The following is a 27,931-nucleotide window of genomic DNA, read 5'->3' on the forward strand; positions in this document are numbered from 1 at the left end:
AAGGGCAGGCTGCAGCGTGTCATCCACTCAGCAGAGAAGGTGATCGGCTGCAATCTGCCATCCCTCCATCACCTGCAGGACCCTGAGGCGGGCAGGAAAGATAGTGGCCGACCCCTCCCACCCTGGACACAAACTGTTCAACCCACTCCCCTCTGGCAGGAGGCTGTGCTCCATCAGGACCAAAACCTCTCGCCACCTGAACAGTTTCTTCCCCTCCGCTTCCGGCCTCATCAACAAGGCCCGGCTCCCCCACTGACACTGACTTTTATCCACCCCATAATAACATTATGCATTACATTAATGCACATCATGTGAACAACATCTTGTTCTTTTTAAAAATGCTTAATACTGCACATGTTGCACATTTCTCCTCCACACTACCTCTTTTAAATCAGCACAGCTCTCCACTCTAAATACAGTATATAGTAATGTTCATATGTAAATATTGTTAACTTGTTAAAAAGTCTTAACATTTTTTTTTTATGTAGCTGTTATAACAGTCCTTATTTTATTTTATTTAGTTTTGATGCGTTTTCTTCTTTCTGTGTCTTTGTATGCTGCACATATACCAAAGCGGATTCCTAGTAGGTATCCTACTTGGTAATAAAAACCTTTTCTGATTCTGATGTCTGTTGTATCCAGATTTTTTTGTAAATCTTTAAAAAAAAATGAAGATCTTTTTGGCACAATAGAGTGGTGCAGGGATGGCGTATTTAGCCGGAAGTAAGCTGCGCATGGGTTCCCTCGACAAAAAAGCAATGAGATTTCTCCATAGGATTTTGGAAAATAGCTCGAAATAAGGTCTGTGGAAAACGAACCTGTTTGATAAATGCACGTTTTGTTCAGCAGGTGTTGAGATCTCCATAGTATGTTGAATACTTAAAACGAAAGTTAATTATAATCAAGTATAATCAATTATATTCTTGTATAACCCACAATGAAAATGCATCATATTTTATGATTTTCTATATTTACAGTATAAACAAAGTGGTTTGGTTTGGTGTGTAAGGCCTATAATGGTTTATGGGTGTCACTGATAAAGAGAGGAGGCAGTTTCTTCCCTCTCCCCTCACAGCAGTACGCAGGGAGGGGGGCTCCTGACTTAGTGAAAAATAACTGAGGCCCCAAAAAGGTGGTTATGTCATAGCCGAGAATAATATTTTGCAAGTCCTGCACACTAGAGGTCATGAACTTTTTACACAAACATGGGAAGGTGTGTCTTATGCCATAGCCATAGAATATGTCTGGTCATGTCCAGTTCTGTAAATCAGAGGCCATGCCCAGTTTCCACAAATATGGGTATGGAGGAGGTGTCTTTAGGTTTTTCTATCCTGTTTTCGAGCATAAAGACACTGGCTGATGGGGAGGAACTTCCTTTTTGGAGAGAGTGAGAGAGAAGGGGGGGGTCGACTGGTATACTCTCTCCCGGTAAAGCTCTCTCCCCGGAGAGCTGGGTTTTTGCTCTCGGTAAGGTTCTCTCAAACTTGGTAAATATCTCTCGAATTTCTTTGTTGAAAGTGGAGTGAATTTCTGGGTTGAATGAGTGGAATGAATTGTAGTGTGTTTGTGAGTATTAGTAACCGCCACCTGTGAGGATCTTCCTCCGAATACATGCGGGATATAGGTATGTGTTTGTGAATGTTAGTCCCCGCCATCTGTGTCGGATATAGGAGTGTGTTTGTGAGTATTAGTAACCGCCACCTGTGAGGATCTTCCTCCGAATTCATGCGGATAGGTATGTGTTTGTGAATGTTAGTACCCGCCATCTGTGTCGGAAAAAAGGTATGGAATTGATGTGAATTGATTTGGTGAATGAAAGTTTGAATGTGCTTTTTATTATCACCGGTCTTTTATGAGGAAATGCCTCTAAATTCTATCGGGAGATTTTAAATGTCACAACTGAATTGGGCAGTTGAAGTTACAAATTATGGTAATAAATGTAAAACTGTGAATTAAAGTTTCATATTAGAACATGATCACAGCATGATAGGTTTAGTATGATTATAATGTTGTTAACGAGAGACGGTAAAAACCCTGTATAAGTTTGGACCTATTTTTCTTCAAATAAACTGATCCCACCTTTTGGATTGGGACAACTTAAAAGACATCTGCGCTCTCCTCTCCTGCTTGAAAGGTAAGATTGCACACTGCCACACTCACACTTATGTAGGGCCACACCTCATTTACTGATATCAAAATCCTTCGGGATCGCTTAAACAGAGTTAGGGGGTCGTCTAAATTGAAACAGCAGGTAATTGAACCTGGTTCTTCAGGGAGTTAATAGAGGTGAGATCTTGCTGACGTTGGTGGATCTGAGCCAAGCAGTAAACTTACATAGACTCAATAACTTCGGTTAGGTTAATTAGTAGGTCTGAGTAATTTGCCGGAATAAATTATCAGTCCTCCCGACTCTTAGACAGGATAATCTCCACATGTCTACCCTACTTTTATAATTTTCGAATCATAAATCTAATCGCCAGAAGCAAAATGCTAACGTTATGCTATAAACGAACTACAGTCGAGTACAGCAGGGCTGTCACGACTTCAACGACACGCCAACTTTAGATCCATATTCAAAAATACAGATTCTAAATGGTACAACTTGAAGCGTTTGTTTTAACAGTTTGCAAGAGCGCAGGTACTTGCTTTCAAGCAGAACAGGGGCAAACAAACTTAGCGGGAGTGTTTACGTGTTCGGCAAAATGACGTACACCGTCCTCGACAACTTCTGTAGTCCTATTCAGCCACTTGTTACTCTTCAAAAAGTAGGGGTCACTGCTGATGTATTTAATGCCGTAGAACAAAACGTGATCTGTCTCTTAAATTTGTGTCAACCACAGACCTTATTTCCAGCTATGTTCCAAAATTCTATGGAGAAATCCCATTGACTCTGAGACGAGGGAACCGGTAGTGGTAAAATGCTAACTCACTTCCGGGATTTAGGACTCGTCACTGCACCACTCTATAATGTGCTAATTAAAAATAGAAGTGTGTGTGAACATGGACACAACACCACCACAAATAACTTAAAGGGGCATACAGATTGTATGTGGATTGTTGCAGATGACATCACCGATTCTCTGACAGACAATTAAAGTCTGCACAGCTCTCCACATTACATTATAGTATTTGTTATATTTGTACTGTACACATTTTCTTTATTTTTCATTTGTTATAATATTTTTTATTATTTATTACCTTTTGCTCCTTTTTTACAACGTATTCCTCTTACTGTGTTTATGTGCAACAAAGCTAATTCCTCATATGTATAAACCTTCTTGGCATTAAACCCTGATTCAGTTTTACACCCCCTCTGCTCAAACAGTTATAATATTTCCCCGTTTCAGTTTTGTATCCGTTTCACTTGTTATGTCCTGGGTGCTGTATCTGGGCCATGGGTAGGTGTGTATAGAGCGGTGCAGGAATGAATACAAATATTTAAAAAAAAATGTCTTCTTACACCTGTGTTGAACTAAGAGCTTTCCCAAATAATCAAAGTGTAAAGTTCCAAAGGTCTGATCATATAGATCACCACATTCTTCTTGTTGGGGTTTAGACTTTGGAGTTGAGCATGGCCTCTTCATCAGCATCATATTGTAACTAATGTGTGTTACCATTCATATTGTCAGCAATTGGATGTCCACATTTAGAATGGAGTAATGTTAACAAGTAAAAACATGGAAAAGTTGGCATTTAGACATTTTAATGATAGCATGTTAATATGACTACAGTGACAGTTGACATGTTCACTTGTTAACGTTCATATTTTAAAATGCTCCAGTTAGCATGCTCACATCCATGGTAAACATGCTGATGTATAGCAAAATAAAAAAATATAAAATGAATGGGTTCTGACACATTTCCAAGCTTAGGTTTAGTTTTAGCAGTTTTACTTGACAGAATGCTAACATGTTAATGCATTAATGTATCCAACTAGCAATGTGACACTGCCACCCGGACAGCATCGCTGATAGCTTGGCTATTTATAGAAAGAGTTATCATTGAAGAAAATGTCAGTGCAGTAACAAACAACATTATGTCCTTTATTCATATTGGCTATTTCTGATCTCAATATGACACTTTTAGCACATCTGTTTGGTCATTTCTTCCTTCAGAGAGGGATTGTCTTTAACATCACTGAGACGCTGCAGAACCAGCACAAAACTGGAAGCGGAGGTCTAGCTCCATCAAAAGTAAAACAATCCACCATCCAACAGCTCTTTCCATCTGATATCCCTTTTATTGTATTAGAGCTTTAGGAACCATCATTTCCTGTAACCCCGGTCAAATGTCAAACAAGAGGACTTACAAAACGTTTATTTGGTCTATATTTTTTTGTCCTTTTTCAAGTTTCAAACTTCCACAACTGTGAGCTGTATCCAATGTTTTAAAGCTTTTTTTTTAACACTTTAAACAACTTGAACATATTTAAAAAAATAATTTGATTTAGTCTCTGGCCGAGTAATTTTTTTAGAGGATTGCACCTTTTCATCCAACACACAACTCCAGAACGGAAGTAACCTAAGACCATGTGATGTTGCTGCTGGAGGTGACAGCCAACAGTCCCAGAGGACAGAGAGGACTCTGAGGTCCACATTGCCTGAGGGTTGAGGGCCACACTAACCGAAGGCCCTCGCTCTGGAAGAGGACTTCAGCTTCAGGAGGGTTTCAGCTGGGTGCAGGAGAGTCCGTCAGCAGAGGAAGAGGAGTAACGTCCTTCATCTTCATCCTTCTGCCCTCTTTCCTCTTTGGGTTTCTCTTTGGGTTCTTCCACCAGCACTTTCAGACGGCTCAGGTGATGCATAGCTCTGAGGTTTGAAAATATTCTTCAAAAACATTGCTCTCAACTTACAACTGTGTTGGTGCGAGTTAATGCAAACATTTGAACATGTACATTTGAGGGCTTCACAAGGGCACAGTGCAGCATATGGAGAGTATGCACACAAACACAGAGTTATGGTGTGGTTCATCTGCCGGGAAATTCTACAGATGGCCAGTCCGCCCCTGAAAATGGTCTATGCACACGTTATTATTAATCATAATAAATAAAAAATGGATAGAATTTTTTTCACATATTTTTATTTTGTAATCATCTCGTGACCCCCACTCGGGGTCTCCCCTACTTTTGGAACCCCTGGGCTAGAGGTTGAGCAGCTCTATAATGTTAATCATGTTCATCATCCTATTTTACAGGGTTCATACACTTTTTCACCAATGATTTTCCATGACTTCTCCATGACCTTTACCTAATTTTCCATGACCAAAAAAATTACTCTTTCTCAGCGCTACCACTGAAAATGGTTTATTTTAACATGGAACAGGAAAATAAGGTCTGCATATGAAACATGTTGTGCCTATCTAAAACAAATCAAATAGTAGGCTTAGCTACACGCTGAAGCAACTCAAATCTCTCACCAGCAAAATACCTCGTCAGTTAAATGCCATTTTACGTTTCATTACTATACGATAGGGGTGTAACGGTTCACAAACATTTCGGTTCGGTACGTACCTCGGTTTTTAGGTCACGGTTCGGTACGTTTTCGGTACAGCAGAAAAAATAATCACAAAACATAAAATATATATATTTTTTTATTATTATTAAACTGTGAATAATGTATTCACTCAAATAAATACAAAATATAATAAAATAAACATTAAGGTGCAGCATTTCGATGAACTGAAATAATCTGTATTTGAACTGTACTGTACTAGTATCTAAGCAGCCAGTTTGACATGACTTGCTTGTCATTGTATTTTCATGTTTTTTTAAAGAAAAATTAACTTGTCCACACTGCTTGCCGAAAGGGCAGATCTGCTGGCACTAACAATGTCTCCTGCTGTGGAGAACACCCTCTCACTAGGGACAGAGGTAGCAGATACAGCCAGGTAGCGCTTTGCTAACATGGCAACATAAGGATATTTGGCGTTTGTAATAGCTTTGGCTCGGTCTGAACTTTTTGCGAGTGGTGGAGGCTTAAATGCTAGTGGGAGTTGGGTTTGCACTTCAGTCATTTTTCTTTTGGTACCGGTGATATTCACGTTCGGGTGATGCCTTTTCAAATGAGTGTGCAAGTTTGATGTGTTGCCAGCCGCGTAACCAATTTTAGTTGAACAATGCCGACAAACAGCTTTGGTTCGGTCCATCTGTCTTTGTCCGTCATCCTTGTACGTAACTGCGAAACCAAAATGTTCCCAAACCGGAGACTTCAATGATGCTGGAGGATTTTCGAGCTCAACTTTACCTGCGTTCGCCATTTCGACAGTTCCTCAAATTACTGACTAAATTTGAACGCATCCCTGTAACCAGCTCTCATAGTATGCCTCTCGTCCAATGAAATGACTTGGTCGCTCTATGACGCGTTGAACCCAATGTGAGCAAATTACTCTGAACGCTGCGACGCAGCACCTGAGATTACTTCCAAAAGGTTGTTCACGTTCTCAATCTTTTACGTTTAACGTTATATTCGTTCGGTAAACTTCTGTAAACTTCGGTACACACGTGTACCGAACCGAAGGGCCCGTACCGAATCATTTCGGTACGGGTACGTATACCGTTACACCCCTACTATACGATACAGTATTTATTATCATTATAGTATTACTATTTTGGCGATTAGATAAAATATAAATTATATTTGATGCCACTTTAGTTACATTTCCATGACTTTTCCAAAACTTTGGGAAAAATATTGTTTTCCATAACTTTTCCAGGGCCTGGAATTAGCATTTTGAATTTCCATGACTTTTCCAGGTTTTTAATGATTGTAAGAACCCTGATTTTAGCAGTGCAGCTAAAACAACATTTTAGATATTGAGATGTTTCCCAGGATAAGTGACAACAGCAACAGTACATGTGAACGGGAAACCCTGATGGGCAGAATGTGTTCAGAGCCAATTACCTCTGGAGTGAAGGTCCACCAGGAAAAGTCTCCAGATCTGCCCCACCTTCAGATCTCTGCAACACACACACAACTCCATGTCACCTGGAAAACATTCCCCAGATATAAAAACAGATATAAAAACTAAAGAAAAATACTCTTCCATATTGGGTGGTGTTTTATGATTGGTGTCTGAAAACTGTAGCGGATGAATTGAGGAAATAAGCTGCTCTATGTTCTGATGGTGGCAGCCTGGTGAGCTGGTATCAATGAGGTTCTGAGCAGTTGGTGGTTTTAATCAAGCGCTGCAGAACCCAGTATGGGTCTGCATCCACAATTATTCAGTCAAATGGGGCTCAGACTGGGTCCTGTTCTACACCCACAGGTCTGTTTATTGGTTAATGGACTACATTTATAAGGAGATTATCTCTCAGTAGCTTGGTCAGAGCACTGATGCCCTCGATTTTTTATTTTAAATCTAGACTGCAACAAAATATAACAGGCTCCTCACAGTTTTTCCTGACTCCTGACTGTTTTTCCTGGCCGTCCTTGAACACAACATGGGCGGAACATGGCAGTCTAAATAGATGAATGGATCACAAATGTTGTTAGGTGACATAGTTAACCAAGAAATGATGAGAATATGAGTCAAGTCATGTCAAAAAACTTTAGATCAAACGAAACTGTCTGAGATTTATAAAAAAAATATATATATATATATATATATATTTAGATGAAGAAAGTTGCATGTGGTCCATTTTGTTGTTCAGATGTATTAGCACTTATCTTTAACTAGATGATAAATAATTTGGGAAACAAACAGAATAAACTCAGGAGTGATTCCCCTGAGTTTAATGTGTTATCTGTCTTCACTTTAGCAGAGGTTATAAGTTCAACAATTAGAATGGCCCTTGAAGGATGTTGTAAAAATGTAAATAGCCCTTGATAGGAAAAAGGTTCCTGACCCCTGTTCTAATGATTCTAAAGCACAAAGTGCAGTTGCAGTTATCTTAATTAGGCTCGATGCAACAAAACTGCAAAGCTAAATCTAAACAAGTTGCTTGTGTCACCATGACAGCAAGTGGACATTGAAGCGGTTTCAATCTGCAAACGAGAGGAAAAGCAGAAAACCTGGATGTATAATACTATTTCTCTGGGCAAAGAAGATGGGTTACAAAGGAATAAGATAAGGCTACTAACATTGCACTTTGTCAGACACAAACTTCTGTTCTGACCGCTTTTATTCCTAACTTGTTAGCAATCAGCTGTTAAATAGGTGCTTAGTTTGATTCTCTGAAGAACATTTCCAGAGAGCACGGATTGATGTACCTCCTCTGTAAAAGTTAACATGAACTTGGCGGGTGAATTTGGCCTTCTTAAGTCTCCTCCTATAGACGTCTCAGGTATTTTTCTCTCCACGAGTTAGCTTTGTTCCTCACAGCACAGCTGAATGTTGACAGGAGAGCCCTGGGGGGGGACTTTTGTAAGGAATAGATGAGGTAAACCCTATTTAGCATCACACAGTGTTTCCCCTATATACAAATATGCGCGCCGCTGCTAGGGGGCGCCAGCCAGGTACCCAAAAATAAATAACAAATAAACTTTTTTTTAAAAATTCAAATAATAATAAGTTGCGACCCTTTTTCATTTTTGATTGTTTGTTATGTGAATTTGTAGTATTTGTGTTACTGTATGTTCAATAAAGGTGTATTTTTGCTAAATCTTGAGACATTGCCACTGTATGTACTAGACAGGGCCGATTTTTGGCATAGGAGACATAGGCGGTCGCCTAGGGCGCCAGATCTGGGGGGCGCTGCGCTGGTAGCTCTGGGAGGGGAAAAAACATTTTTGACCGTTGGCGCTCATCCTAATTTTTGGCCTTGATGTAACAACATTCATAATTAAGTAAATGAAACACCCTTTTCACCCCGGTTACACTTTTCATTTGCCCTGTACGATGGGCAATCACGAGTGATGAAAGTGGGAGCGAGAGAGAGAGAGGGCGCACCGGTACCAGCGCTGTTGTTATTAGAATCTGGTGCTAGCTGCGCTAACGGATATAAGAAGTAGATATTTCTACAACCAGGGTGGAGGAGAGCTCTCCTGTCAGACTGAGAGGCTCAGTGAGGTAAAGGACTCTCTGAGGGTTTAGATAGTTCATTTTAGTCTAAGTTATCTCAGTGGGTCTCAAAGGTTTTGACCACAAATTATGTAAACAAATATTTCCAAGGCACTCCTTTATAATTATTAGGATAAATAAAAACAGGTTTGAAATCATTCCAATGTATACTATAGGACAGTAAACCAAAAATATTGTTTAAAGTTGGAGAGATACAAAAATATGTATGAATAAATAAATGTTAACTAGGTAAAATAAGATATGAATGAACAACAAAAATAAAAAAGTTACATTTATTTGTTATTGGCTATGGTAGGTTATTGGTTATGTTCATATACTTATTTGATTATTAAAATGTAAACCGATCTTTTTCATATGGGTGTTTTAGAGTTGTACCCCCTAGATCAGGTCTCTAGTAATTGTGTGCTCAAAGTGCACCAGATTGAAGCATTTTACTTTAAAAAATGACCCCCGGACCCCCCTAGAGGATGTGACGTCCACCCCCCAATTCAAACATGTTCATACAATACTGAATACATTTGAAGCCATTTTGACGTATATTACCTATGTCAATACGTTTCTGTTTTTGTAGTGTCTTTGTCTTTTGTAGAGATTTTTCATTTATTCTTTATATATAAAATCTCGCCTAGGGCAGCAAATTGGCTAGAACCGGCCCTGGTACTAGGCCTCAAGAGCCTTTCTTGTGCTGGCTGACACATAGAAACAAATTGGCGGGGTGCACTTCGCACGTGCACACACTAAAACATTTCACGCGCTCCGCGCTCACATTATGCTGGGCCCACGTGCCTTAGCACCGCTGCTATGACTCCATCCTAGGGGAAACACTGTCACAAGCTATATTATTTCACATGAGCATTGGAAGCACGCTGTGATGTTACCTGCTTCAGTGGAGCCTCCTCTGTGTGCAGCCTGTCAGCAGGTGTTGCAGCAGCTGGAGCCTGTGGTTGTCTCTGAAGCTCCGCCTCCACCGCCTGCAGTCTGAACAGCATCTGTTTCAGAGCCTCCACTGGACCTGGCTGCTTAAACACGCCGGTTCCATGGAGTCCGGAGCACGGCCCCTGGGGAGGCATCAGACATGAGTGGGGCACTTGGGGATATGTCAGAGGGTCATTTGAGCCTCACTTTAACTGCATGGTTTGGCTTCACTTTTGATTTAGCTCTGTTCTCTGTGCTGCTGGACGACTTTCCTGGACTATTGATGAAAGGTCTTCTTTGTTATTTATTGAGCTTTAAAACAAATGAATAACGACTCTATATAATAATATAAGAATAATACACGGAGGACGGAGCCTCTCTTTTCCTCCCCCTCTCCTGACAGCCCGTAAGTATCCGTGGTCTCATGCAGCAGCTGATCCAGTGATGAGTGACCCGACAGTAAAAATAAACATATTTATAACTAGTTTAGGTAGTTTGAGAGGTCATTAAAATAGCTAAGGGTGATGATCTAACTTGAAGTGTGTGTTTTGTTCCGCTCATCGCTCCATCACAGCGGGCGGAGCTGCAGGTTGTCATGCAGAGCTGCAGGTTATCATGCAGAGCTGCGTGTCTCCTCTCCTGTCCGATTAGACTTCACTCGTGTTTATGTCCATATCGATCAAATCTAGCTGGAAGCTCCTGCTGGGTGCACTGTCCTGCGAGATACCGGGACCTGGCTCGAAACACTGGGGCTATTGCATCATCGTTATCAGGAAATGATCGTTATAGGGCACAGAACCGTTTGGCCCCCCAGAGCATTTCGTCCGCAGATCTACCCACCGTTATCGTTATCTGCGTTTCCCTGTCGGCCTCGTGTGGCCGAACCGTCTATATGATAGAGAACTGTAGCGGATACGACCGTTATCGTCCTCGTGTGGCTGCAGCCTAATCTGACGGGAGAGAGATCAGCTGCTGCTGACGAGTCGACACGCAGCTCTGTATGATCACCTGCAGCGGTTAGCGGAGCGAAACACACACTTCAGGTTAGAATATCACACGTAGCTATTTTAATGACCTCTCAAACTACCTAAACTAGTTATAGATATGTTTATTTTTACTGTCGGGTCACTCATTACTGGATCTGCGAGCTGCATGATACTGACGGGCTGTCCGTTTATTATTCCCGTGTTATTATATGTTACTGTACACTTTTGAATAATGTAGTTAATCTACTATAATTAGTTTGTTTAATATCGAATCATATCAATTTGTTTTAAAGCTCAATAAATAACAAAGACCACCTTTGACTGGCACATTTTGTCTGGAAGATTTCAACTTTAACGGACATGTTCACCGGCAAAAAAAAGGTATAACGGAAACTCTGAAGTGGTGGTGTAGAGACAAATTGAATTAAGTTTTGGGGAGGCTAGGTTTGGTTCTTCCTTGTGACTCGCTCCCAATGAGCAGTCCTTACTGAAGGTTGTGTTCCATACAACTTAATAAAGATAAACAAGCATTTACAGCAAGACTACAAAAGGTATCGGAACCAAATCACCCTCTTTGTTCAACCCTCTCAAGCCCGGCACACCACAGGTGGACTAAATACCTTGATGTGAAAATTGCAGGAAGAGACTCATTACAATGGTGTGTGGTGTACACAAGTAATGATACAAATATAAATAATCCACAATGGCTAAACAAGCATGTTGGCTCTCACAAGTGGCATTAAGGCCTATTCCAGCAAAGGGACAACAACATATTGGGACAACAACATGTATTTGGACGCTGCTCAGGATTAGAGTCACAGGTTTGACATCACAGAGAGAGCAGCGGTGTCTGTCTGCATGTGAAGTTAACACCTACCTGAGCCCCTCTGTCAGTCCCAGCCTCTGTGACACCCCCCACTGTCACAGAGTCCCTGCAGGTGACATCACAGAGCACTAAGTAAGTTTGGTTATATGAAATGATCGCAACTAAGATTTTAGGGAGAGTAAATCAGTCCTACCTGATGGGTGGACAACAGTGAGAGGAAGAAAGCAGCTCCTCAGTGTTCGCTGGACTGACAGCTCCATCAGCTCCACCTACTGCTGGAACAACAGATACAATCAGATCAAGGTAGCACTGTGTGGGAAAAATATGTCCATGCAGTGATGCTGTTCTGACAAAGATTTCAGTAGCCCACAGAGAAGTCTTCCTGCTGTTTGACAGTGCTGTGATGTTTGCATTCTTTCATTCACTGTTATTAAGTCAAATGGGAAGTTTTGTATAGGAAATGGCTAGGACTTATCTCTGATAGGATTATCGAGCACTAAGAATACACAAGCAGCTCAAACGGTCAAATCCTTTAGCCATCTCCATGTGGTCTGTCCAGAGCGGTTTGAGGAGTTGCAGTCCGATGAGGAAGCTACGTGAAGAGCAGTGCAACCCCTGACTGTAGAGGTAAATCCTGTTCTGAGCCAGTACACTCTATTCTTCTGATTTAGTTTGCTTGCTAACCTTCCTTGTGCTCTCTTTTTGTATAAAGTATACCATTTACTAAATGTAATAAAAACGCAAAAATAAACATCTGAACAAAGCTTAAATAATAAAGCCACCTGAGGTCAGCTAAAGCTCTGAGGTTTTTACTGGACCTGCAGGATTGTGAGTCAGACAGCTCAGCACCTGATCGGCTTTCTGGATCAGAGACTCCAGCCTGTTGTCTGAGGGAGGGAGAAGCCAAAGAGACAGAACATCAGTGTTGCCGTGTAGAACACATACAGTTGAGGCCTAAATTATTAGCCCCCCAGGAGTTATGGAACATTTTCCTAAAATTCTTCCCAATGTTTCCAGTATTGATAAAACTTGATATAATCAAACATTCACCAGTGCTATTTAGTAGCTTTTGGTACTTTTTGGGAAAATAAAATACGTTTTTAGGCTTGCTTTATATCAAATATAGTGAAAAATGGGTTGGTCAAAAATATTAGCCCCTATGTGAATTTTTGCTTTCAAAACACACCTAATCAATCAATCAGTTTTCAAACACACCTAATCAACCAATCAGCATAAAAGAAACAGGCACTCTGATACCTTATTGAGAGGGACTATACTACTACTACTCACCATGCCAAAGTCAAAGGAAATCAGTCTTGAGCTCAGAAAGAAGATAGTGGAGGCTCATGATAAGGGGGAAGGCTATACTGCTATTTCCAAGCGCTTCACAGTGTCTAGAACTGCTGTACGTTGCATCATTGCGAAGTACAAGGAGACTATTTCTGTAAGAAACAAACCTGGGCGTGGTCGAAAGCGCAAGATTTCAAGAACTCTTGAGAGGAAAATAGTCAGAGATGTCAGCAAGAATCCCCGGACATCTGCCAAGATGATTGTTGCTGACCAGGCCTCTTCTGGAGTTGATGTTTCAAGGAACACAGTTACGATACGATACGATACGATATACTTTATTGTCCCCGTAAGGAAATTTGCTCTGGACTCCGTCCTGCAGTGCATCCATGTACATATACAAACATAGTGGACATTAAGAGACATACACATATCATCAGTCATACACCGTTTGAACAAACACAATACACACACGTACATACTGACAATGGCGACCTATTGCACAACCCTCATGGCCAACATTAAAAAAAGTACATTTCATTACATTTGACTACATATCATTTCATGTGAATGTTAAGAAGCTTAATGGACATAGGTAGGAATGAGTGCTTATAGCGGTTCAGCCTGCTCCTGGGAACCCTGAATCTTCTACCAGAAGGTAGGAGCTGGAATTCTGGGTGGAGTATGTGGGTGGGATCAGACACCATTTGTTTTGCCTGTCTGATAATCGACTGCTCGTATATGTTTTGGAGAGATGGGTGTTTTTTAACCCCCATAATCTTCATAGCAGTCTGTACCAGGCGAGCGATCTGTGACTTTGACTGCACTGTCAAGTTACCATACCAGTAGGGATGGGTACCGAGCCCCGGTATTAAACGGGCCCCGGGGCTGAATTATTACAGACCGTGGTACCGTTAAGCTCCAACGTTATCGGTCTTTTTATCGGTACTGGAGACATCTAAAAAATATGTCATGTGTGTTATTGCTACACAAACATTATATTGCAGTTTTAGCGTCGCCAACTCCGTTTCTAATACGCAAAAAGACTGCAAAATGCGTCATTTTTTGTATTTTCGATCTCTCCAATCCAGACGAGAGATCTCTCTCCCCCGTCTGTGTGCGAGGGGGCGGGGCGGTTTACACACACGCAGCTGCTACATGCAGCAACACACACACACACGGAGGAGATGGCGGAGAGAACGCGTTCCGAGGTGTGGTTAAACTTTACCCGTCTCGCTCGTTGCCTAAAGTGCAATAAGAGTTTAGCATGTCATGGGCGGTAACACGAGCAATTTGTCTAAACATTTAGCAAAAGTGCTCCACATTCAGACGGAGGAATGCACCGGGTTTGACTGTCTTTCTCGTAGCTCTGTTGCCCCATCCACGAGTAACGTTTCCACGTCAGGTGTTATGTATGCCAGCAGCAACACACGGAGCTAACTCAATGATACAAACATGGGTTGATGATTAGAGGTAACTGAGTTATTTAGTTTGTTAAAGTTTCAGCCATTCTGTTCACAGTTCTGTCATCACATTATTTAATACCATTTGTTAAAACGTTGTTGTTTCTTTTGATGTGAAATATTATGTATTTAATTTAAATAAAAAGCAATGTTAGTTTTGTTAACAATTTGTTTATTTTCATTTTTCATTTAATCGTTTATTTGAATAGGGACAATGCACATTAATGAACACTTTAGACAAATAATGCTTCAAGTGTAAATGCCGGATTTTAGCTTTGAGCTAATTTCCATTCGTAGTCCCTGACATACAACATATAGTTCGTTTACCTCATTTTTCTCTCCAAAAGAACCGATAAGAGTACCGTTAAAAGACCGGACCGATAAGCGGTATCGATAAAAGTAGTAGTACCGTTAAAACCTTAACGATACCCATCCCTACATACCAGGCAGTGATACCATACCTCATGATGCTCTCCAACACTGCATGATAGAACAGTAACATGAACTTCTGGTCGACGCAGAAAGTACAACCGCTGCTGAAGTCTAGAGCACAGACCTTGAACATGCGCCTTCCAGCTGAGTGTATTATCTAGATGGACACCAAGATACTTATAGGAGCTGACCTGAGTTATGGGTTCATTGTGGATAACCACCGGCCTAAGGTCACCCACTGCCTTTGGGTCCCACACCATCTCCTCAGTGGTGAGGGCTCTTCATTGTGGTGGGCTTCAGGGCCATCGTCCCAGAAGAACCCCTTTACTCAAAGAGTGGCACATCAGAGCCAGACTGAGGTTTGCCCGTGAACATTTGAAAGGTAAATATGCGTTTTGGAAGTCTGTGCTTTGGTCTGATGAGACTAAACTGGAACTGTTTGGGCACATGGATGTTGCTCATGTTTGGCGAAGAAAGGGAGAGGCCTCCAACCCTAAGAACACATCATGCTGTGGGGCTGTTTTGCAGCCTCAGGCACAGGGAGCCTTGTTCGGGTGCAAGGCATCATGAACAATAAAAATGATGTTGACATTTTGAGGGATAATATGAAAAAATCTGCTCTTGGTCTTCGCTTAGGTCGTCGCTGGGTCTTCCAACAAGACAATGACCCAAAGCACACATCAAACTGGGTCCAACAGTTCCTAAAGGACACCAAAACCAAGGAGCTGGAGTGGCCCGCACATAGCCCAGATCTGAATCCTATTGAGAATCTGTCGGGTGCTCAAAGTGAATGTCCATGCTCGGAAACCACGCAATTTGGACCAGCTGGAACAATCTGCAATGGAAGAATGGGCCAAAATCCCTCAAGAGACCTGTGCCAACCTAGTAAATAACTACTCTAATGGCTCGTTTCCACTACAGCGCGGAGCACGGTTTAAGAGGGCTGTGACGTCAGCGGCCCGTCTTTGGTTGCGTTTCCACTTGGCCTAGTACCGGCCGGCGGGTCCTAATTCACAGTTTTTCTGGCCTCATAAAATCGCGGGTCTAGGGCCAGAGACAACGAGGCTGAGTCGGGCTGAGTATGCTAAACTAGAGAGAGAATCGCTGGCAAGGGGGCTACAACTACAACAAGATGGACATATTTGACCGTGATTTAATTGTAATACACGTTTCAAAATGATGCCGAAGTAACAACATACTGATACCGGTTAGTAAAAACCATGAATTAATGCTTTGACAAGTCTGCAGACAGACGGCAGGCGAAAAACCTTTTAAAATGCGTGTTTTCTAAATGGAGATTGGCTAAGCTAACGCAGTATATGCTCCGACCGTCCACACTCACAACAACGGCCTATACAGACATAAATAAAGCAGCGACTGTATTCACCATGACACAGGCAGTCTGTGGTTTGTACTTGTTTAACTTCTGTCTGGTTTCTGAACATATATGAGGAGCTGTGAGCTCTGAGTGCTAACAGCTAACGGCTGTGTTGTTTTTCTGGGGTTTCTCTGAAGATCACGTCACGGCTCCGCCTACACTGCGTTACTATAGATACTACCCCAGTTCCTAAACTGTAATGGAAATGCGCCATAAAGTGAGCCAGTCCTAACGAGGCCCAGCCATACCGAGCGGGGCTGAGCGAGGCCGTGTAGTGGAAACGCGCCATAAGAGGTTGTTGTCAGTTGTGGCTCAGAAAGGGTACACTATTGACTATTAAGGGCCTGGGGGCTAATATTTTTGACCAACCCATTTTTCACTATATTTGATATAAAGCAAGCCTAAAAACTTATTTTATGTACCAAAAGCTACTAAATAGCACTGGTGAATGTTTGATTATATCAAGTTTTATCAATGCTGGAAACATTGGGAAGAATATTAGGAAAATGTTCCATAACTCCTGGGGGACTTATAATTGTGGCCTCAACTGTATGTAGTCTTCTGTCAGTCGTTTGTCTTTTACCTCTGAACATAGTTTCCACAATGCCCGATCTGTTGTTCTCTGCAGCGAGTAGAGAGATGTGTTCAGCTAACTGAAGCCTCAGATCTCTCAGAGTCTGCCGACTGTCAACCTGCACACACACAAGCTGCTGACTTTATACATTGTTATTTTTAATGATATGTTCCAAAAGAGTTGTCTTGCCTGTGAAAGGGTCTGATCCTCATGGTCCAGCTCTGCTACCCAGGAAGGAGCGCCACCTCTGGGATCTACAGGTTACACACACACACATGTTCTAAAATAGTTTGGGCCTCTGTCAGTCACGGTCCCTTAGAATCGTCCTAACTTTTCACCCCCTTACGGCGCACCTGCACACACACGTTATGTTTCAGCAAATGGATGGGTGCATACAAGCACACAAGGGCCATAGATACTACAGATTTTTGAACTTTAATTAAAAAAAGAATATGTTGGTTTTCTATTCTATTCGGTGCATCCATATTTTTTATCAAAGTTCAAGGGGGCGTACCTTGCTCATCCCACAAATCTGACTCTGAGGGTGGGGGCCGCTCGCTGACATCACAGCGCTGGATCCAGGCTGGGTACTTCTGGTCCGGCACACTGCTGATCCCAGAACAGTCCATGTCGGTCTTGTTGGAGGTAAACCAGCGGGGGAGGTGCAGACACACAGAGGGGTCTGCTCTCTGTGCACACTGCTGAGACACAAAGAGGAAACCATGACAACACTACAGTCCTGTTAAGAGGCAGAGCCCAGAACACACATTGCAATGTGATGATAGTCACCCTGTGGGGGGAGACCATGTCAACGTCTGGATTCATCATGACTGCCCCCGGTCTGCCTCTGCACCTGGAGAGAAGGACAAATAAATTAAAAAGTAAAATGTGATTGTAACATTGATTTATGTTATTTAGTAATTAAACATTTGTTTTCTAGCTTATTGTAATTATTTTAGCTAGTTAAGGTATATTCATAATGCTTTTATTTTGAAGCCAGTTTTGGGACACTGGACTTGTTAAAGATGATAGAAAGGCAATGGTAACTCAAATAACAACCGTGTAGTGGCTTTTAACTTTATCCATACTTAAGCTACTGAGGGATGGGAACGGGAGAACTAAGTTCGGACGCGTGTTCCAGATGACAAAACAATGTCCATACGAGTGTATATCTTTCAATCCATCGATCCTTTTATTTTGTTGTCCATATAGCCTTTGTTACCATTCAGATACCAATATATGCACGCCAGTCACGCTGAATACAAACAGGTTTAACACACACAGCTCATATTGACACAGCTTCTGCCGACACGGTCGAAAACTGTTTGCTTCTGTTCCAAAACACCTGCACCTGATCACCTAGTGATTACATTTATACACACACACAAGTGAATACTCCATCTTGTGTAGAAAGTTGGAACGGTTACAACCAAGGTATGCAGAAGACCATCTCTGAACACAACACAGGGAACCTTGAAGCAGACGGGCTACAGCAGCAGAAGACCCCACAGGGTGCCCCTCCTGTCGGATAAGAACAGGAAACTGAGGCTCCTATTCGCACTGGCTCACCAAAACTGGACAACAGAAAATTGTAAAAATGTTGCCTGATCTGAAGAGTCTCAATTTCTGCTGCGGCATTCGGACAATGGGTTCAGAAGTTGTGGTAAACCACATGAAAGCATGGATCCATCCTGCCTTGTATCAACGGTTCAGGCTGGGGGTGGTGGTGTAATGGTGTGGGGGATATTTTCTTGCCGTACTTTGGACCCCTTGTTACCATTTGAGCATCGTTTAAACACCAAAGCCTACCTGAGTATTGTTGCTGACCATGTCCATCCCTTTATGGCCACAGTGTATCCATCTTCTGATGCTACTACCAGCAGGAAAACGCGCCGTGTTTCAAAGCTCAAATCATCTCAAACTGGTTTCTTGAACATGACGATGAGTTCACTGCACTCAATTGGCCTCCACAGTCACCAGATCTAAATCCTATAGAGCACCTTTGGGATGTGGTGGACCGAGAGGTTCACATCATGGATGTGCAGCCGACAAATCTGCAGCAACGATGTTATCGTGTCAATATGGACCAAAATCTCTGAGGGATGTTTCCAGCACCTTGTTGAGTCTATGCCCTGAAGATTTAAAGCCGTTCTGAAGGCAGAAGGGGGTCCAACCGGGTACTAGCCAGGTGTACCAAATAAAGTGGACGGTGAGTGTATATTGGAGACAGGTGGAGGTTGGATTAGCACACCAGCACCAGCATTTTTTTTTCTTACAATGGAGAGCAAAGGTCAAAGGAGAAGTCATTGTTCTGTTGGATTTTGGATTGTTGGAACCAAGGATAAATAAACTGCACCAAAGATATTCTTGCTTGGAAAATTATTATAAGTTATAATAAAAGTTATTTGAATATAATACCTAACGGAAAAAACCTCCTCCACCTGTCTCTGGATTGATGTGTGTTCACCCATGCACCAGTAAAAGCCCCAAATCTTGTGGTGAGGAATAAGAGACTGACTACATTTAATTCATAATTCATAACGGGAGGCAGTGATGCTGAGCTGTAGGTAGTACATTGAATTTGTTGAAATCATGTGAGGCTTAGTAAAACACAAAGCACTGTTTTGTAAACCAATCAAACATTTCCTGAAGAAAAAAGGCACCAAAAGAAGCCATCAGAACATAAACAACTCAAAGTGAAAGCCACCAGCTATACATGGGCTGCTGGTGTAGCTCGTAGCAAAAACACATTATACCACCCAACACTGTGGAGAATTGCAGTCCTTTTTGGTCAATTTTTGTAATTTGTAATTTGTTTTTGGGGAAAGTGGGCCTTAAAAAAGGTTGAGAACCCCTGACCTCCTAATAGGAGAGAACGGAGATCTTTTAGAAAAAATCATAGTGAGACAGATAAGTGGCAGGAGCACTGACCTGGAGCTTCTGGTTGGATGGGGGTGGTGGGACTTCATTTGGGGGGCAGGGTGGCTGCTGCTGAGTCTGTCCCGGTTCCTGTGTGCTGCTCTGGGCTGGGGGGCTCCGCACTGTGACAGGAGACCTGGATCAGCAGAGGAGACAAAATGTTAGTTATTGATTTATCCATCGATTATTAGTTCCATCAACCCATTTATCCTGTAACCACTAGGGGTGTAACGGTTCACAGAATTCACGGTTCGGTACGTACTGCGGTTTGCGGGTCACGATTCGGTACGGGTTCGGCACAACAAGAAAAAGCAAAAAAAAAAGTCCCAAATGCATAATTCTAATAATTATGCATTTGTAATGATAATTTGTTGTTATTTATTTTTTAACAGTAGTGCAAGTTTCAGTATAAAAATAAGGAACTCTAACATTTTGAATAATTAACTGTAATACACAGTTAAAAACAAACCACAAACAGTACCACACACACGAAGATGGCCATATTATATATAATGGCTGATGTCAAACAAAAAGGTTTCATCAAGCTGTAAAACTAAAAAGAATGTCTTGAAAATATTACAAAATAAATAAGAAAGTGTTTCAAGGGCGCATAGCCGTTGAAATATATATGCCAATAGCTTCCGTTATTTATTTTGGTCTCTCGGCTTTCATGTCTATTGGCTTCTTAAAAACAGCGGGGATAAGCTGTTGAACTGCTGTTGTCTTTTGCCGGGCTCCGGTGATTAGGCGCTTTCACACCGGAGTACTTTTCCCTTTTAGTTCCGATAGTTCCTGGGATTTTGCGTTCACACCAAAAAGAGAACTTAGTTCATGAGAACTGTTCCCCCCTTTTCAGTCCCTGCTAGAGAGCAGGTACTTTCCTGGGGAGAAAAAAGTTCCAATTTCTGATTGGCTGGGCGAATTGCAAACCACGCCCCGTTAAACTCTGAAATGTGTTGTGAAGCCGCCATTGTATTTGCTGGCATTAGCATTATTAGCATTAGCATAGCGCACCAACGGAGAGAGACTAACTTATGGCAACAAAACAAAAAAAAACATGGGAGCGGTGGAGTGATGAGGAGGTGTCGGCGTTCTGGCGATTTACTCAGAAGGCTTCAGTAGAAGCTGCTGGGATTCCCAGCAGCTTCTGTTGACGCCAGTCCCCAACTACGGGGACTTCCGGCCGGGGACTTCGGGTGGCAGTATACGCCGTGAAGTTGTTTGCGGCCTGCCAGTAAACCCAAAGCAGAAGAAGAAGAAGTGACGTCAGCGGCTCCATTTGAGTAATCTTCCCTCAGGGACTTATTCCGGTGTGAACGCGAAATGCTCTTTAGTTCCATGGGGGAACTAAGTGCTGGGAACTAAGTACGGCAAAGTACTTGGTGTGAAAGCGGCTATTGGCAAATCTGGGTGATGCCTTCTGATATGATTTAGCATGTTTGGCGTGTGTTACCATTAGCATACCGCACCGCTGTCGAACAACACCAACACACCGTCCTCGTCTGATCCACCACTCGCACTCCATCGTTATTGTAGTCCACAGGGAACAGAAAATGTTCCCACACAGCTGATTTAAACGAAGCAGGTGGGTCTTCTAGCTCCTGTGTGTTATCTGAAATCGCCATACTAACTTCTCTTCTTGTATTTTGTTCGTTTTGTTGTGTTTTCTTCTTCTTCTTCATTTGTTGTTCAAGGGCGGCTGGCAAACAGCTTTTAGGCGCAATACCACCCCCTGGATTATATATAGTGTAATGGATACTGCCCTCAGTAACAGACTTTTTTCCCACTCACTGCATGTGCCGAACCGTGACGTCCGAACCGTGACGGTTTGGGACAAATATGGATACCGTTACACCCCTAGTCACCACACAATTTCTGAAACACAGGCAAATGCCATCATCCCAACATGATGCATTCAGAAACATAAGATGGAGGAGGAGGAAGGAGTGATGCATTAAATGACCTCAGATGAAGTCAGAGGTGAGGGGAAAGCTTTGATTCTCAGAGGAAGTCAGGGGGAGTTTGAGTGATGCGTTTAATGACCTTGGAGGAAGGCGGAGGTGTGCGTGACAGGCATCGAGCCGTCATAAGGAATAGATAGCAGCTCGTCTGTAGTCATAGAGAGTCTATCTCTGTTGCCACGGTGATGGAGGGAGCTAACGGGGAGGTTCAGGAAGTCCAGCTCTCTGTCGGTCAAATGTTCCCTGAGAACTATGACGGAGAAACAAAAGAAGACAATCACATAAAGATAAACTATCATAAAACAAGCGTATTAACTTAAAGAATGTGGTGACCCACCATCTGTGTTTCTGAGCGTGCTCGCTCTGGGTCCCCTCGGCGTGGAGGGCAGACTGTGAGGCAGAACCAGCCCCCCCGTAACAAACTGGCTGCTCCGACTCCGCTCAAAGTCTGAGATGTAGGCGTCCAACGCCGCAGAGGCCGAGGTGTAGTTCTGCAATCCATATATCCATGATTCAATCATTAAGCATGAGAGATTAATTTTTAGTAAGCACAGCCCCATAAACATCTTCTGGGCAAACAGCTTGTCTTTTTGTATTTTTCCTAAGAACAGAAAGAATGCTGGAGTTATTTTACCGGAAGCAGCTGTAAGACTTTTTAATTTGAACCACTCATAATAACCTTCTCTGATCTTTAGAATGATCTTTAACTAAAACTCAGAGCATAACTTCGACCGACACGTTCTGATTGAGCTCTGAGAACCTCAGTGCCATGCTGGTGTACAGAAAAATACCTCATAGTCAGGTCTGGTATAAATGGCTGCCCACTTTGGCTCGGTTATGATAACAAGACAGGAAATAAAGACAGGCAGATATCCTTCACTGTAGACAGCTGACCCCAGTAGAAGCAGACCTTATCTCTGTATCTGAAGGTGGAGTTGTGTTCAGGAGCCAGCAGGCTGCTCCTCAGGTGACTGGAGCTGGACAGCAGGGACGTCACCGTGGATTCAGGAGAGAGGAGGTGACCGGACTCCATGCTGAGGAAACACAAGAACATGGGTTTGTTTGACATCTAAGTCCATGGGTGACTGTTTATATACTTTTTTCCACAAGCAGTGTTTAGAGATAAAACAGATACACCTAACCAATATGCAGGTAAATTGGTAAAGATCTTTCCATTTGCTGTGTATTAGGTTTTGTGGCCTATCTATAGGTCTTCAGGGCACACCTTTTGCATTTCTACTCTAAGTAGCCAAGAATAAAAATACATGAAACAAATAAATATATTAATATTAATAAAATGGATGTTGTGTTTCTCGTTATTGAAGAAAATTGTTAAGCCAATAATATGGGCATAGATATGTCTCATAATTATTTGTGTGAACATAAAAATTATTTGTGTGTAAATATGTGATTTGGAAATGTAAAACACAATCCACAAATGCATTTAAAAGATTTGCAAACTCACAAATAAATTTGCAAATGTAAAACGGATCTGCAAATACGCTAAATATGTTCACAAATTAAAAAAAGATCTGTGAATATCTCTTTAACATTTACAACTTTCGATCAGGCATTTGTGAATCCATTTTGTATTTGTCGACCAAAAATGCGCTTGTGGATCTCAACTCTCTGCTCGTGGATCTCAAATTTCTGCTTGTGGATCGTCTTTTTACACACACGGAATTTTGAGACAAACTTTCCTCTGGTCTCAGCTCAAATCTACTCGTGTAACTCGGTTATTTTCGGAAACCACGTGATGGCCTGCTGATGACGACATTTCCGCATGATTTCAAAGTAAGAGCATGATGGCTTGTTTAATGCTCTGTTTTTTTATTATAATGAACAGCGAAACGTTAGATGCATTCTTTATCACCATCATCATCATCATGTTATGGTGATACAGTTAGTTTGTGTTAGTTTATTGGTTCAATACAGCATATATCGAGCACTTTCGTAGGCATTGATGTTGAACTACAGGCTACGCCACTTCGGGTCCCGGGGGAGCAGCTGGCAGCGAAGCAGCCCAGAGATAATTATTTCCTCATTGTTTTTTGTGTATTCAGTCAAAGTTACAAAGCACTTCACATTTTATTAATCGGCCTAATTTTACCTTACCAGTGCAGTAATAAAGTAATCTGTAGAAAAGCACCGTATTTAGGTCAGCCTTCATAGTAAGGCTACATTAAATGTTATAATATTCATCGTGTCCTTTCTACTGTATATGCATATATTCCTGTCTATTGCTTTCATTTGTGTTTCATGTTATTATGTTTATACTTGTTTCCACACATTTCACAATTTGGGATGAATGAAGTATCTATCTATGATATCTATCTATCTATCTGTCTATCCATCTATGATATCCATCTGTCTGTCTGTCTATATCTATCTATCTGTCTATCATATCTGTCTATCATATCCATCTATTTATCTGTCTGTCTGTCTGTATCTGTCTATCTATCTATGATATCCATCTGTCTGTCTGTCTGTCTATATCTATCCATCTATGATATCTGTCTGTGTGTCTGTCTGTCTGTCTGTATCTATCTATATATATCTATATCTATCTATCTGCACCTGCAGAGTACAGGACTTTATACATTGTACATATTATATCAATCCTATAATATTTGTTTCTAACATATAATTTGAAAGTGCTTAAAACAAATGTGGGATATTCATTTGATAAAAGTAATTGACAAAGAAATTCACGATTGTCATATTTTATTATGTAGGATACAGAACTGGACTGTAGTCAAGTAAACTTACTTACACATTCTAAATACGTGTTCTTTGCGTCAGTGTTTCGATGTTATATTTTATAACCATATAAATTATTCAAACAATTAAAATACATGCCCTACCGTTGATTGTGCACACTTTTGCCTGAAATGAATCTGCCACTGCCAGGCCCACGCACAGTCAATATAAATATAAGTAATTATATTCTTTCATCTGATTTAACCAAATGCTGATAGGTTATAGCTACTGAGTGTTCTAGTTTTACTCATGCAATAATGCATAACACAAAAACACTGCAGCCAGTAGATGGCGGTAGTACCCTCGGGGCTTAGAACGCTGCGTCGTTTTCATACAGTGATCGATTTGGGTCACTGAAATAATAAGTAAAGTAAGTTTACTTGACTACAGTCCAGTCCTGTATCCTACATAATAAAATATCACAATCATGAATGTCTTTCTTTTTATGAAATCAGTATCCCACATTTGTTTTAAACACTTGCAAATGATATATGCTAGAAACCAATATTATAGGATTGATATAATATTTACAATGTAAAGTCCTGTACTCTGCAGGTGCTGGTAAAGAGCAATACAATGACAACCTTTCCAAACAAAACAACTGGTAGGTAGGCAGGCAGATAGGTAGGTACACAGACAGACAGACAGACAGATAGATGGATAGATAGATAGATATAGACAGACAGACAGACAGACAGTAGAAAGGACACGATGAATATTATAACATTTAATGTAGCCTTACTATGAAGGCTGACCTAAATACGGTGCTTTTCTACAGATTACTTTATTACTGCACTGGTAAGGTAAAATTAGGCCGATTAATAAAATGTGAAGTGCTTTGTAACTTTGACTGAATACACAAAAAACAATGAAGAAAGAGTTTCCTCTGGGCTGCTTCGCTTCCAGCTGCTCCCCCGGGACCCGAAGTGGCGTAGCCTGTACTTCAACATCAATGCCTACGAAAGTGCTCGATATATGCTGTATTGAACCAATAAACTAACACAAACTAACTGTATCACCATAACATGATGATGATGATGGTGATAAAGAATGCATCTAACGTTTCGCTGTTCATTATAATAAAAAAACAGAGCATTAAACAAGCCATCATGCTCTTACTTTGAAATCATGCGGAAATGTCGTCATCAGCAGGCCATCACGTGGTTTCCGAAAATAACCGAGTTACACGAGTAGATTTGAGCTGAGACCAGAGGAAAGTTTGTCTCAAAATTCCGTGTGTGTAAAAAGACGATCCACAAGCAGAAATTTGAGATCCACGAGCAGAGAGTTGAGATCCACAAGCGCATTTTTGGTCGACAAATACAAAATGGATTCACAAATGCCTGATCGAAAGTTGTAAATGTTAAAGAGATATTCACAGATCTTTTTTTAATTTGTGAACATATTTAGCGTATTTGCAGATCCGTTTTACATTTGCAAATTTATTTGTGAGTTTGCAAATCTTTTAAATGCATTTGTGGATTGTGTTTTACATTTCCAAATCACATATTTACACACAAATAATTGTTATGTTCACACAAATAATTATGAGACATATCTATGCCCATACAATAACATCAAAATATACTTTTAGTATCAAAAGTCAAAGTAATGGTATGCATTCATAACTCCAATGTTGGACTTGGTAAAGGGGGGGTTATTAGAATCATTTTATACACACACTGGCTGGCTTAACCTATAATTAAATATGTTGTATTGTAATCTAAATCTGCAAAGTAACTAGTCACTACATCCTCCAAAATGAGTATAAGTAGCAACATGTGAAAATACTCAAGTAAAGCACAAGTAACTCAATTTGTTTACTGCAGTACTTGAGTAAATGTACTTAGTTACATTCCATCACTGTTCATGTGGGTGTTACAGCTGTATTCAGACACACAGTGGAACTAGCTAACCTGGAGCCCGAGGAGACGGGCTGCTGTGGGGCTGTTAGCTGTGGCTTCAGTGTTACAAACTGACAGACGTTAGTTTGCTAACGTGGCCCTTAACCTTGCTAACAGCTAACGTTAGTTGGCAAAGAACAAACAGAAATCAAAGCAAATAATACCGGACAGATCTAACGGTAAACGTTCAACACATTTTTTACGCAACGGTAAGTTGGTAAGTTTAGGCTATATAGCAGTTATAAGACCTCCACAACTGTCCTGCACCGACTAACATGTCACTTTAGACACATCTCCGAGTAAGTAAGCTCACTGAATTCTTAACGACGAAATGACCGCGCTTACATTTACTCCAGTGTTTCCTGTTCAGTAAAGGTCCATACCATCCCTCAGTGATCTCTGTTCTCCACACTCACGGCTCGCGGGTCGGGCTGTTAGCTCTGGAATGTTCTTTCTTCCTCTGACAGCCTGAAGGCCGGGGCATACCGCCGCCTGCTGCACAGGAGGGTGGACACAGGGTCCGTGACTCCGTGTACGTTTTGTTAGTTAGATTTTTCGTTTTAACCAACAAACGAAAATACCAGCCTGTTTTCGTTTTAAATCAAAAACGAAATTGAATTTCATTCAATTGTCCGTTTTGTATTAAAGAATGAAGAAAAGCAGTCCGGTGGACCGGAAGTTAAAGAACATCTTTCAAAATAAAAGACAGGAGGATATAATAGGCTTGTTTGAGACGAGCTGCGGCTCGCCTCGAAAGTAGACGAGAATAGCCGATCGCAGCCGGGGGAGGTCTCAAAAAACTCGCCTGAAGTCGGACAGCTCGGAGTCGGCTTCTTCTTCTTCTTCTTCTTCTTCTTCTTCTTCTTCTCTCAGTTTTTTGGCGGATTTCAAACAACTTTAAGGTGCATACCGCCACCTCCTGAGTCGGCTTGACTCGGTTTGCATTTATAAATGAACACGGCATCTATTGCACGTCTGTCCGTCCTGGGAGAGGGATCCCTCCTCTGTTGCTCTCCCTGAGGTTTCTCCCATTTCCCCTTTAAACTGTGGGTTTTTCTCTGGAAGTTTTTGCTTGTATGATGTGAAACGTAAGGACAGAGGGTGTCGTATTGTCATACTGATATTCTGTACAAACTGTGAAGTCCACTGAGACAAATGTAACATTTGTGATATTGGGCTATATAAATAAACATTGATTGATTGATTGATAAAGAATGGACAAATGTGTTTAATCGTTAATGTCAGATATGTACTAAGTAAATACATTTGTTCCTGCTCAAGATTAGATTCAACTTTATTGTTATTGCACAGATTACAGGTACTGAGACAACGAAATGCAGTTTAGCTTCTAACCAGGAGTGCATAAAGCAGTAAAGTGAAAAGTAATGTACACAATCTACAGAATAAAATATAGAATGAATTGAATGATGAATAAACAGTGAGGGGTATGAATACACTATACACAGTAGCCTAGCCTAGTATTAACAGTGTGTTGTATGAATATGCTA

General features: G+C 41.4%; 1 protein-coding gene across 9 annotated transcripts; it reads right to left on the reverse strand.

The window, feature by feature from the left end:
- Window positions 1–3,686: 3,686 nt before the first annotated feature.
- On the reverse strand, window positions 3,687–27,013 carry cunh18orf54 (chromosome unknown C18orf54 homolog). Of its 9 annotated transcripts, none has more exons than XM_034120243.1 (16): window positions 26,769–27,005; window positions 22,670–22,793; window positions 22,097–22,250; window positions 21,842–22,009; window positions 19,811–19,934; window positions 17,669–17,732; window positions 17,394–17,580; window positions 17,069–17,133; window positions 16,889–17,012; window positions 12,564–12,632; window positions 11,939–12,017; window positions 11,797–11,851; window positions 9,897–10,076; window positions 7,390–7,457; window positions 6,900–6,955; window positions 3,687–4,808 (listed from the first exon to the last, which is right to left on the reverse strand). In XM_034120243.1, exons 2-16 carry the CDS (start codon window positions 22,790–22,792, stop codon window positions 4,792–4,794), a joined length of 1,533 nt encoding a protein of 510 aa, XP_033976134.1. In that variant the 5' UTR covers window position 22,793; window positions 26,769–27,005; the 3' UTR covers window positions 3,687–4,791. The 9 variants fall into 9 exon arrangements, 8 of the variants coding, with proteins under 8 accessions (XP_033976134.1, XP_033976133.1, XP_033976130.1 ...); XR_004555100.1 differs by having other exon boundaries at window positions 4,662–4,808; window positions 6,900–6,983; window positions 26,769–27,006; XM_034120242.1 differs by lacking the exon at window positions 7,390–7,457 and having other exon boundaries at window positions 9,897–10,034; window positions 26,769–26,995.
- Between the last annotated feature and the right edge of the window lie 918 nt (window positions 27,014–27,931).

The sequence above is a fragment of the Trematomus bernacchii genome, unplaced genomic scaffold, assembly GCF_902827165.1.
Source record: "Trematomus bernacchii unplaced genomic scaffold, fTreBer1.1, whole genome shotgun sequence".
In the NCBI taxonomy this organism is placed as follows: Eukaryota; Metazoa; Chordata; class Actinopteri; order Perciformes; family Nototheniidae; genus Trematomus; species Trematomus bernacchii.

Excerpts from the sequence above, each read along its gene's own strand:
- cunh18orf54 (XM_034120239.1), bottom strand. The coding sequence starts at position 22,792 with ATGGAGTCCGGTCACCTCCTCTCTCCTGAATCCACGGTGACGTCCCTG. Across the intron at positions 22,251-22,669 it reads CCTTCAGATACAGAGATAAG|AACTACACCTCGGCCTCTGC; the intron begins GTCTGCTTCTAC and ends TATGGATTGCAG. Across the intron at positions 17,013-17,068 it reads AGGATCAGACCCTTTCACAG|CTTGTGTGTGTGCAGGTTGA; the intron begins GCAAGACAACTC and ends TAAAGTCAGCAG.